We start from the raw sequence: 12,752 nt of genomic DNA on the forward strand, positions 1-12,752 counted from the left end.
CTACCTCTGTCCCTGATCCCAGGCCACGCCCATTCCCAGGAGCTCAGGGAGCTGACTGCTCCAGGCTGAGGGACTGCCCGGGTTCCTGACCGCTTGCAGGGTGTGTGTGTGTGGGGTGGGGGGAGGGAGTTGCTCTAAGGACAGCCTCCACTGGGGACCACAGGGATGCTACGGGGCAGGAACAAGGCAGGTTGAAATGTGTCCCGAGCTGTTCCGAGGAGATGGGCAGAGGAGCAGGCTGTGCTGTCAGCAGCCGCACACCCGGCCCCGCACAGGGCTGGACGGTGTACACGTCTAATAAATACCAGCACAGGGGGCACGTGGCCTACCCTCCTTCCTCCCCACCCCGGTAGAGAGGGGAGACTCAGGGACAGGAGGAGGGATTGGCACGCCACACTCCAGCTTGGGCCAGGCCAGTCACTTTATTGTCACCTTTGGAGGGGCCCTGCCTGGGCTGGAGGCTGAGCCTTAGAACAGCTATTTCTGGGTGGGATTTACTACCTTGCCCACAAAGAGGGGGGCTTTGGTGACTTTGTCATAGATGACCATGACGAAGGGCCTGTTGAAATCAAGCTCTCTGGGCATCGACATCGGCATGGCTTCCACAAATGTGGCCCCGGCAGCTTCTGTGCCCTTCTCATCCAGGGTCAGCACAGCCTTATGCAGGGCCTGGCGGGGAGAGAGCAGAGCTGTGGTCTCAGTGACACAGCAAACCCCACCCCGGCCTGGGAGGTCGGCCAGGGAAGGCAGCGGTGCTGGGAGGGGAGGTTTCCCGGGCCTGTTCCCTCCTCCCAGGTCCCCCTGCAGGGGACACCAGCTCCTTCCCCCAACCCCCAACGCGACACCAGCCTCTCCACTTCTCAAGGCCTTTGCCGACTCCACCTGCCCACCCTCCTGCCTCGGGATCAACATTCTCCTCCTCCCTGCAAACAGCCCCACCCCAGGAGGCAGAAGCTGGACTTGGACTCTCTGTCCCTGGGCGTGTCCCATTGTGAGCTCCTTGGGGACCAGGAGGAGATGGGACCCCCCTTAGCGTCCATCCCACAGCCAGGCACTCAGTGTGCAGCCAGTACTGAGCACAGCTGTGGCTGCGGCCCCTCAGTTCTCCTGAGAAGTGGCATCTTAGCCCAGTCACTCACTAACGTGGCTGTGGCTCACGAACAGCTCCAATGCCACAGGAAGGGCAGGAGGGGGGTTCCTTGGAAATCCCTCACCCCCAGCCTGACTGTGTAAATATGGGTCCATCGAACCCAAAGAGGAGAAGACCCTGACCAGAGATGAGACGGGGTGAGTGACACCGCCTCAGAGGACGTCCCCAAAGGCCAGGACGCAGAGGCCACCCCCCCTCGGGCGCCTGAGCACGTCCCGGTCTTGGTGAGCCCAGTGGCCTTCCCCCGGGACCTGAGTCTGCAAGGAGTTTGCGGGCCTGGGCCCCCTCCCCGGGCTGCAGCCCGCACACATTGTGCCCCGTGGACCCCAGGACAGGCTCACCTTGGACACCTTCAGGGGCGCCGCCTCGCTGATCCCGGAGAGCTCAGCCCCATCACTGAAGACCTTGGTGATGCCCATTTCGCCCAGGGTGGCTTTCAGATCGTAGGTTCCAGAAATGGACAGTTTGGGCATACTCACCTGGGCAGAACTGTCAAGATGGTTGGAAAAGAAAGGAATTTCACAACATGGAAAGTTTTTCTTTCTGGTCATTTCTCCCTCTTCTCCTGTTTCCTCTGGGGACAGAGCGCGGCCCCAGAAGGTCTGACAGGAGCAAGCTGCCTGGCGTTCGGGCCCTCTCGGACCCAAGCGAGAATCAGCCCCTCCTTGCTCTCTGTGCTCAGGCTCCAGTTAGGGCACCCAGGCCTGGGCTTGCCTGGTGGGGCTTTACTCTGTCTTCTTAACTTTCACTCTGACTGTTGTGTATTTTTATATTCATTTATACATATGTTTGTAATGTGCATGATGAGCTCTGCGTGAGGATAGGCCTCTGTGAGCGCAGAGCGATGTGCACTAACTTGGGGCACATGCTCCAGGTCACTGTACCCAGCCCGGGGCAACCACACGCTGCCGGCCTCGGAGCAGGCAGCCTCTCACCCCGCGCCTTCTCTGTTCTGGCCTCTCTGAGCCCTGTTCCTGCACAGCGTGGCCTCTCTGTCCTCACACCACGTGCGGCTGCTGCCTCTCAGGGCGCCTTGGTGCTGCTCTCCCTGCACCCACCGTTGGCACCGCTCTCACGGGGTGCTGCCTGAGCTGAGACTGGCCCCTCTGGAAGCTCAGGGTCATGCAGTTGTTTGATGCACAGGGTGTGCTCCGTTCTCACCCCACCCCCCCACCCTGCCCTGCCCCAGCCAGGCAGGAGGGGCCTTCCAGCGCAGGTTAGGGACATCACCTGCGGTTTTTTGTTGACAGGGCCACGCTGAGGTCCTCCTTGGTGAGCAGCTCCTCCATGTGGCGCAGCTTCCCCTTGTCAGGGAGCAGGAAGAAGGCGGTGGCGTTGCCCACGTAGTCCATGAGCAGCACCCAGCTGGAGAGCTTGCTGCAGTGGTGCACGTTGAACATGCCCAGGTGCTTCATCATGGGCACCTTGACCGTGGTGGCCTCGTCCACGTGGAAGTCCTCCTCTTTTGTCAACTCGGTATCGAAGGGCCTCTCCCATTTGCCTGGAGAGAGGGAAGGTGCCGGTCAGCCAGGAGAGGGGAGGGGTAGGTACCCGTGGGAGAACGCAGGCCTTGAGCCTCCAGCGTGAGAATTCTGTCTGAGCCTCGGCTTCCCCATCTGTCAAATGGAGCTCACAGGGACCTGCTTTCACTGATGGGACTTCAGTGGGGAGAAAGCTGCTGGAGGAGGGTCCATGTTGTCTTTATTGCAGAGGCTCAGGGTGCCAGCCTGGCTGGGCAGAGTAAGCATGTGGACATGTATTAAATGCCATTTAACAGTAATGGAGGGTTGCCCCAAAGGGGCTGAATGAAAATGACTGGCATCAGCCACACTTGGCAGCTCCTGGCCTGAGCCTCCCTGCCCTTGACTCGGGTTCTCCTCATTCGGGGAAATCACCTGGTTCTTCCTCTAATGGCCTTTCCGGGCCAGCACATGAGACCCGGAGGCCTGGGCACCCCCCTCTGCTGTTCCAAGAGACCACCGCCACCCGGCCTGGTGGGAGTGCACGGGAGTCTCAGGAAGGCCTTATCCGCTTTCTCATTGGATGGAAGGTGGAGACTGAGGCTGGAGAGGGGACAAGACCCGCCTGGAGTGCCCCCGCTCAGCTGGGCCCAGGATGTGCTGACTCTGGCCTTGGCGCTCTCCAGGGCATTTTCTGCCCCGGGTCACGGAGTCCACAGAGAGAAGGAAGCAGCCCCTGACCTTGACTCTCACCTCCCTGCCCCAGCCTGTGTCCAGGGACTGTTTCACCAGCCTTAGAATGTGCTCTGGGACCCACAGGCTTCTGGAATTTTCTTCACTCAGAGGGAGGAAGGCGGGCTGGGAATAAAGTTCAGCTGAGCACCCACATTGTGAGCCTGTAGCCCCGTGTTCGTTGTGACATGCGTACTCCTTACAGAATCCTGACAACACGGGATCATCATGTTCATGTCCAGATTGGAAGCTGGACCCTCAGAGAGGTACAGAGACTGGCCGAGAGCCAGAGGCTGACTGGTGGTGGAGGCAGGATTTGAACCCTGTGCTTCTGACTCTAAAGCTGCCACTTCTCCCATGACACCTCAGTAGTCCAGGAGACCTTCTGTTTTTAAACTCTGCTAATGTGTGTGTGTGTCTGGCTCTGTGTTGTGTGTGTGTGTGGTGGGGGGGCTGACGGGGGGGGGCACATTGCATATTGTGCCTCCATCCCTGGTGGGGGTCTACGATGCACGTGGAACAGGCACAAAGGCTCTGGCACGTCCTGCAGGGAGGATGATGCTCTGACTCTTGGATCGCTGACCGCATTGGTCGGGGGCGTTTTTCTGTGGTTGTGTGGGGAGAACGGCTCCCTGCCCAGATGCACAGTCACGTGGCACCCTGCACCGCACAGGAAACCTTAGGAACTGATGTTTGAAAATGGTTTTGGATGTTTCCATGGGAACCAGCTCTGGTTGGTTGTACCACCTTACCTTTAAAGAAGATGTAATTCACCAGAGCGAGCACTGTGTCCTTATGAAGCTCTTTGACCATGTCCACAATTTTCCCCTGGGTTCCCTTTTCTATGTAATCGTTGATTTTCTTCTTGGCCTCTTCGGGGTTCTGGAAGTTGACAGTGAAGGCTTCGGAATGGTACATCTTCTTCACGTCCTCCAGAAACTTGTCCACCAGCTTCAGGCTGTCCTGGATGAACAAGCCGTTGCCAGCGGTCAGCTGCAGCTGGTTGTCCGGCTGGTTGAGGGTGTGGAGGAGGTTCTCAAAGCCACTGTGCACGTCAGCCTCTGCTCTCTCCGTGAGGTTGAAACCAAGGCCCTCCAGGAGCTGGGTGCGAGTGGTGCCCTTGGCGCCCACGGAGAGCATGGCGAAGGCCGTGGCAATGCTCACCGGGGAGAATAAGATGTTGGTGCCGTTGGACTGACGGGCCACCTGGCGGTACAGGCTGAAGGCGAAGTCGGCCAGGTTCGGCGCGATCTTGTGGCTGGCGGACTCCTCAGCCTGCTTGGCTGCATCCGTGTCCTGGGCAGCGTCTCCAGCCAGGGCGGCCGGGGCCAGGCAGCACAGGCCTGCCAGCAGGAGGAGGCCCCACGTGATGGAGGACGGCATTGTCCTGAGAGAGAGAAGGGGCATGCCGCCCAGGTCAGGCCCCACAGGGAGCCCCGGCCCTAGACTCACACCACGCCCAGCAGCCAGAGCCGCTGCAGCTGCTCCTCCTGCAGCCCCGTGCCAGGCACGCTCTGTATCCTCACCATCCACACCCTTCCCGGCATCGCACATGCAGGAGGTCCTGGTGTGGAGGCCACCTTCCTGATGCCCCCCGTAATATCTGCAGTGACCCTGAGGGGCCAGAGCCGAAGCCCCTATTTCATAATGGGGGAACCTGAGGCGAGGGAGGCATTGAGGGGAGGGATGCATGATGTCCGCACTGTACGTCTCATCACTCGGAGGGAGGAAGGCAGGCTGAGAGCCCAGACAGCAGGCCGACCAGGCCCACGGGTGCCTGCATGTGGAGGCCCTCGGAGGGTAGCTGTGGAGCCCGTTTCCGAAGGGGCAGCGCGGCTTCCTGTGGCTCCTGCTCTGGAGGCTGCATCTGGCCTCAGCGGGATGGGCGGCCTGCTCACCCCCGTCACCGCCGGCCCAGCCCTGGGTTCCGCGGGCCTGTGGGCGCTAGAGATGCTGGGCTCTCTGGTATCGGGGTTTCTCTGTGTGTGTGTGGGGGGGTGGTTGTTGGGGGGAGGAGGCGGCATCTCTTTTCTTGTCAGACAGACCTGGGTTCTATTAAGGTGACCAGGTCGTCCCACTTTTGGCGGGACAGTCCCGATTTCTAACAATTTTTCCTGCGTCCCGCAGCGTTTTAAAAAAGTCCCGATTTTTGGAAAGATTGGAAAGATTCTTTCCAGAAATCGGGAGTGTGGAGCCAAAAGCGGGACGTCTGGGCACCTTATTCTAGGTACAAGTCATTTCGTGTCTCTGGCCCTCGCTTGGCCTCCCGTTGGAAGTGAGGTCATTGGGAGAAGCAGTGGAATGAGTCTGGGCCCCACATCGTACGTCCAGGGGGTCTCGGGCAGCTCTACGGGGGAGGGCCCGGCTCTATGGGGGCGCAGACCGGCCGCCTCCCGAGGACGGCGGGAGGGAGAGGTCGTGGCGGGCGGCAGTAGGAACAGCGGGCCTGGGCCGTCAGCAGGAGCAGACTCCATCAAGTGATGGTCAAAGTGAGCGCCACCCACAGCAACATGGAGCCGCCCTCCCCACAGAGCTCCCTCTACAGACAGGCCCGGCCCGGCCCTGCGGCTGCACCCCCGGGAAAGCCTGCCCTCTGCACAGATGGGGACACTGAGGCCTCAGCGAGGAGACACCCGCCCACAGCTGGCTCTGACTCACAGAACTGAACCTTCTTGCAGGACCACCACAAGGAGGTCCGGAACCCGGATGGGAAACCCGGGAAAGCTGGGAATCAACGCTGGTTTCATCCACCCCCTGGGGCTGTCCAAGTTTCTTTCTCAGAAAACAACCCGAGGAGGCGCAGACTGGCTCTCTCACCACTGGTGTCTGGCCGGAGGCTTTTAAAGACCCAGCCGGCAGCCCACGTTCGCTAACGTGGCCCCGTTTGTCTTGCTCCGCCGTGCTTAGAGCTGAAGGGCTGCGTTAGTTCTGCGTCTTCCTGTCCCTCCCGGTTCCCACTGGACTTCGCGTGGCCTTCAGGGGTGGCAGAAGCTGCCTCGGACTCAGGTGAGGAAGGCTTTGGGCCAACAGGGTGGGGACACTAAATGTGCTGAGTGGCCTCAGGGCCAAGGCTGTGGCTTCCACCCTGACAGGGCACCACTGGCCTCGGGACCTCTCCTTGAGCAGTCCAGGTTGGCGGTGGCCTGGTGAGGGCCCTGTGAGCTAACGGTGGCTCTCATTACAGAGTGTCTGGGTTTTCGGGGTGGAACGCGCTCCCCGTGGGGAGGGATGGGGGGTGCCCTCATAGCCAGAGCGCTGCTGGCCTCAAGAAGGGTGCCGGCTGGCGGGGGTTCAGGTGGGCGGGCTGCAGCTGGTGCACACCTAATCACCCCGGTCCACCTTCCTGGGTGCTGCTCACCTCACCTGGCTCCTCCTCTTACAGTAAGGGGTGTGAGGCCCAGAGGGGGGCAGAGCCTTGCCAAGGCCACACAGTGGCCAGTCACAGAGCTGCAACAAGCCTTGGTTTTCCCAGAACTTGAACTTCCAACTCAGCCAGCCATGTCCTCAGTTCTCAGATCCCATGACTGCCAGAACTGGGCCCTGAGGGGCCCTGACCTTGGCCTTGAGCCTCCTGTGGGCATCGCTTAGTCTTCCAGTCTGTTCCCTATGGGAGCAGGGCCCCAGGCGGCTGCTGTCTCCCAGCCCTTCTGTCAGAGGTAGCTCTTCTCCCCCAGCCCCACGCTGGGAGGCCCCGGGAGGAGGAAGTAGGTGGCGCACTGCCCAGAGGCCTGGGGGCCAGGCTCACGGCCCAGACGAGGACGATGGTGCGGGGACATTTCCAGGCTGGTGGGAGCAGCCCTGCCAGGGAGGAGAGAGAGGGCGCCACCCCCTTGGCCCGGCCTCACACCGTCCCCGCCCGGAGCACCAAGGGAAGGGCTGAGAGTGACCCGGGGTCCAGGAAAGCACCAGCACTAATAAGCCCCGGAGACCCGGCCCCGCCTCTCCCGAGCAGGCGGCCTCACTTCTCTGAGCCGGGCTTCCTGCCTGCAAAGTGGAGACAAGAACCTCTCGCAGGCGGAGTGCGGAACAGACGACGTGTGAGTGAGGAGGACCTCACGCCTGCACACAGCCAGGGCCTCGTGTGAGAAATGGCCGACTTCCTCCTGCTGGAGAGACTGAGGCCAGAGACTGTGTTGCCCAGGCCAGGCCCAGGCAGGGGGCCCCTGCCCAGCGAAGACCCACCTCCGAGTTTGGAAAATTTAAAATCAGTTCTCCAAGAGGTTATTTATTCCCTCTGAACTATGCCCAGCCAACACCGGCACCCCTGTCATGCTTAGTACCATCAGGCATTTTAAATGACCTGTTCTCAAAGCCTACCCTTTGAGGTGGGAAGTAGTATTAGCTCCATTTAACAGATGGAGAAATTGAGGCATGCAGAGATTTCAGACCTACTGAGAACCACAGAACCAATTGCTTACGGAGCCGGGACCAATCCATAGGCATTTTGATCCCAGAACCTGGCATTTAACCCTTCCCGGTGGATAAAGCAGAAGCCAAAGGCCTTGATACCGAAAACAGCATTGCTTGGTGGCTAAGGTCAGAGACTGTGAGGCCAGAATGCTCGAGTTCCATCCACTACCAGCTGTGTGACCTTGAAATAGTTACTTAACCTCTCTGAACCTTGAGTTTCTGAAAATGATAAGGTTGCACTTCCTCAGAGAGTTCTTGTGCAATTAACTACTGGCAAAGTGCCTGGTGCCCGGTCAGCTCTCCGAAGTGCCATTGCCATTGATTTTGTTGTGGGCCTTTCAGAGCACTGTGTGGGAGTCGTGGCCTTGGCCTTGGTCATGGTCATCTTTGTCACCTCATTTCCAAAGTCCAATCGAATGGCAGAAAAATCATGTCCTTCCAGAGATCAAGACCAGAGGGCGGGGTGAGAAGAAAGAGGGCCGAGTTTATCTACATTTTGCCCAGGAGGACAGAGAGGTCGAATAACTGTCCAGGGTCCCCCAGCATCGCTGAGCCCGGGAGGCCAGCCCAGGTGGCCCGTTCCCAACCTGGTCCCTGAGGCTGAGAGAATGAATGTGGACCATGGGCATGGGCTCAGGGGCACGGGTTCTGGAACTGGGTGGGCGGGGCGTGGATCCTGGGTGGTGTGTGAATTGGGCTAAGAACTCCTCTGTCCTCACACGTACAATGGGAGTAACCATGGGAGCCCCTCAGAAGGCTGCTGAGAGGCTTAAGGGCGGGGGCGCACGTAAGGAGCTCCATGCCCGCTGGAGCGCAGCTCGAAGCGCCTGCAGTGGCCCCTCCCAGGGTTCCCATCTCGCACCATAGGCGAGGGTGGCCAGAGCCCACTGCACGGGGGTGGGGAGGGAGAGGGCCCGTTTTGATGCCTCGAGGCTGAGCCTGGCACAGTTCTGCTCGGCGTTTCTGCAGAGGATGGAGGCCTGTGAGCGGCTGGAACTCCTGGCTTCCAGTCTGGCCTGGCTCCCCCGTACATTAACTGGGGCTCCTCACTGTCCCCTCTGGGCCCGAACCTTCGCAGCTGTAGAAGGGGAAAAGATACCCCCCCCCCCCCCCCAGGGTCCGGGCAGGGAGAGCGGAGGGGACAACAGACAGGGACACAGGAGCTGGGCCACCAGAGCAGGCCCACTCCCACTTCTGTGCACAGCGGCCAGTTAGTCACCAGCGAGTACTGAAGAGCCCCAGCAAGCTGAGGGAGCAGGACAGGACCTCCAGGAATGCTGTTACTATTCAACAGAGCCCACCCACCCTGCTCCATCCTCCCTGCATCCCCAGCTGTCTGAGGCCCGCGGAGGCTTTCCCGGGGAAGGCGTACTTACGATGGACTGTCCCAGGCCGGGGCTGGTGACCAAGGCTGAGGAGACAGAGCCCTGTCCTGGTCCGTATTTGAGCTGTGGACTTGGGGGGCGCTGGGGGAGGCTGCTGGTGAATATTAACCAAGGTCAACTCAGTTATCAGAGGAGCAAACAGGGACTAAGTCCATCTCCTGGACATGGAGCTGCCACCCCCGCTCCTGTGTGAGCCCCGCCTGGGCGCAAGCCGGCCTCCAGACCACAGGGTGTCATTGTGCTGCTCATAAACCACAGCGTCCGGCGTCTGGGTGGGGCGCGTGACTCAGGCCCTTGGGAGGACCTTTCCTGGCGCTCCCTCCACCGGAGCTGCTGAGGGCGGGCAGTGGCGTCCGTGCCAGTTGGCAGCCTGGGGACAGACCCCAGCGCGGAGGGGCAGCTCCTTCATAATCACTAAGCCGGGCTCGGAGCAGAAGCTCCCAGCTTCCTGGGGGGAAGGTGGGCATGACAGTGGCCACAGCCGCCTTAGGCCCATGTGGGTGGCACGGCACAGGGGAGGGTGAGAGAGTCGGTCAGAGAGAAGAGCCTCTGCTGGAGGTGTTTCCTTCCCACTTCCTCATGTGGTCACCGGAAGGGGCTCTGCTCAGCCTGCCCTCCAGGCTTCTCTGCACCCAGCGGCCCAGCACCTGGGCAGCCCCGGCGTGGTGCTTCCTGCCAGCAGCCCGTGCAGCCCACATCCCTGGGTTTTCCTTGGGGCCGTGGTCTGTTCTGGAGCTTTCACACGCCCTTTGGAGGCACTGGTGGGGTTGGGGGTGTGGTACAGGGTTGAGGCCAGAAGGGTCCCACGTGACTCTGGTCCCTTTAAGAGCCTAAGGCAGATGCACCACAGTCTCCACACCCCCTGCCCGCCTGGCACATCTCCTCTGGACATTTGGTGAAGGAGTGACGAGTGCATTTTCCTCCCTCCTGTCACTGCCCCGTCCCAGCTGTGGCTCTGTCAGGTGAATGACCTGCACACGGGCCAGACCGGAACCCAGCTCCCCTTCATTGGTTGTGAGGTCTCAGGCAAGCCTCGTGGCCGAGTTTTCCATCTGTCAGTCCCCAGCCTGTGGACTGCTGCGAGGATTAAATGCAGCCGTTCCCGGCCCGCACAGAGCCTGAGCCAGTGCCGTGCGCACAGTGAGCCTTTGTGATGTGCCCGCCCTGCCCTCCTGTGTCGTTAGAGCTAGGTGAGGGGCTTTCCAGCTGTCCTCCCGGCTCTCCTGTGCAGTCCTCTGTCACCCCTCCCTGTGCAGGAGCAGACTCAGCCTCTGTGGCCCCCCACTTCCCCATTTCACAGTCTGGCTGCAGGGCCCCAGCTCTTCCCCTGAGCCGGCAGAATGAGCAACCCCCCCCACCCCCCCCAGGCTTTCAGGTCTGCTGGCAGCTGAGAGAGCCAGGCTGTGGCTGAGGTGAGCCTGCCCTCCATACCTCATGGGCATTCCTTCTCCATGTGCCTCGGTTTCTCCATCTTCACAACGGGGCTCCAAGCCCAGCTGCCCCTCCCATCTCCCGCACTGGATGGCAGTGGCCAATCCCGGCCCCTCAGCCGAGTAGCCGGGGGTTAGTGGCAGGGTACGGCGTGCTCTACCTCCAGTTTCTGACGCCCTGGTGGCAGCCACACCTCCTGCAGTGGCCCGACCTCCTGCTCCCCCTCCTGCTCCTCGGGGCCCGGGTGCTGAGGCCACAGCACACCGGCCACGTGCACCCGGATCTGGGCTGTTTGCATTTTCTTGCTGAAGAGGCCTTGCGGAGAGGATCAAGGGGGGCCCTCGGGTGGGAATCAATATGTAATCTGTAGTTTCCATTTCTGAGGCAGTGCACATGTGTGAGAACCTTTAACCCCTTGAACTGGGTCTCCATTTTAGTCTTTCCAAGGTGTACCTGACCCTCAAAATTAGCCCTTTGAGGACACAGGCTAGGAAGCGTCATCCCCAGTGACAGGAGGGAGATGGTGCCCACCTGTCAGGGCAGACCTCCCACTGAAACTCAGCAGCGTGCTAACTAGCTGTGCCTTGGCCTGCAAAGCGATAGCGGCGTGACTGTCACCGCCAGGCAGTCCCTGCGGCATCCCAGAGGTCGCTGTGAGTTTTCTCCATTTCACAGGTGAGCTGGAGCCCCACTCAAGGGGAGAGTGACCAGCAGCAGGCCAGGCCTCAGCACCGGTGACTCCAGCTGGTGATGGCAAGAGAGGCAGGCTCCAGTGGGCTGGAGGCTGGAATTGGTCAGCGGTCTGAGATGGTCTGGGGAACGTAGGGGTTGCCCGGCTGAAGGGAGGCGCCTGCCTTCTAGGCCTGGGTCTTCTGTTGGCTGGAACCCCAGCTCCCCACTTGCCGTTGGAGGTAACGGTTCCCAGGCTGTGTCCTTCGAGGACTGAGTTTGAGAGTCGTGGATACACTGGAAACATGAAAGAACAGGCAAAGCTGAGGCTGATGGCCGTCCTGCCTGACCATGGCCTGCTCTCCTAGGACAAGGCTGCCCGATGCTTGCTTTGCCCACCCCATGCATGGGTCCCATTGGTTCCCATCTGAGCCAGTGAATTCTCTGGGAGCTGTAAGCTCCTTGCATTGGCTCTCTGCAGCCAGAGTCCAGACTGCGTAGTGACAGGCCCCCCTTTGAGGTGAAATGATGGTTCTCCAGGGAGTGCCCCAGCGCCTCCAGCCTTCTTGGCCTTGCCCTGGACTCTCCAGAGTTCCAACTGCCCCTTTACTGCCTCGGATGCCAATACTGGCCGGTGGGGAGTGCGGGTTGCTTGCTGAGGGTTGTGTGCTCAGCACCCTTGGGGGGAGGGGCTATAGTTCAGCTGCTTTCCTGCAAGGGGGTCGGCAAGGCGTGTTTTCTGTGCAGAGGTGTGTTCTGGGCCCCAGCCTTCCTCATACTTCAGGATTGCGGGGGATTCAGCTCTGCTAAGCCCATGGGGCTGTCTGGGATGGGACGTGGGTGATGTGGTGAGGTGTGAGGGACCGGGGAGGCCCCTGAAACCAGCTCTACCACTCACTAACTCCGCAATCTTGAGCAAGCCCACTAGCCAACCTAAGCCGCAGTGTTCTCATCTGTAGAATGGGTATGCAAGAGCAAAGCAGCTCTGTTCACAGCATCACAGTTCTACTCTGAGGATTCATTGCGCAGCCCCTCCCCGGGAGCCTGGCATATAGGAAGAGCTTGTCGTGTCACAAATAAATCCCTGGCACTGGTGCCCTGCTCTGCTGCCCTTTGAAGGCTGTTTTAGGTATCTGATGTGAACCTCACACGAAGGGCAGGTAGCATTTATAGTCACAGTAGAGGCCCGGTACACGAAATTCGTGCAAGAGTAGGCGTTTGCAGCCCAGGCTTCCTCCATATGGTGTCCTGTTGGTTGTTCTGCTATTGGGTCTAATTAGCATATTAGTTCTTTATTTTATAGGATTATTATATAGGATGGGGATATACTGTGGCTCAAAGAGGTTTGGCGACTTCTCTAGTCATAGCCCTGGAAAGTGGCAGAGTCTGAACTTGACCCAGGTCCTCTGATCCTCAGTGATGGCATCATTGTAGGTGTCTGACAGTGTTCGTATTGTTACTGGAATTAGAGGAAGTTGGAAGTCTCCAGGCGGGGAAGACTGGAGAGGATAGGAG

At 60.0% G+C, this 12,752-nt stretch overlaps 1 protein-coding gene across 1 annotated transcript; it reads right to left on the reverse strand.

Annotated features, from left to right (window-relative positions):
* Nucleotides 1-403: 403 nt before the first annotated feature.
* LOC311614529 (alpha-1-antitrypsin-like) lies at nt 404-9,407 on the reverse strand. Its single transcript, XM_084869423.1, has 5 exons — nt 9,129-9,407; nt 4,095-4,729; nt 2,381-2,651; nt 1,492-1,639; nt 404-669 (listed from the first exon to the last, which is right to left on the reverse strand). The coding sequence occupies exons 2-5, from the start codon at nt 4,723-4,725 to the stop codon at nt 478-480; spliced, it is 1,242 nt and encodes a 413-aa protein (XP_084725549.1). The 5' UTR covers nt 4,726-4,729; nt 9,129-9,407; the 3' UTR covers nt 404-477.
* Nucleotides 9,408-12,752: the final 3,345 nt, after the last annotated feature.

Source organism: Pipistrellus hanaki, assembly GCF_964339955.1.
Source record: "Pipistrellus hanaki genome assembly, chromosome: 1".
In the NCBI taxonomy this organism is placed as follows: Eukaryota; Metazoa; Chordata; class Mammalia; order Chiroptera; family Vespertilionidae; genus Pipistrellus; species Pipistrellus hanaki.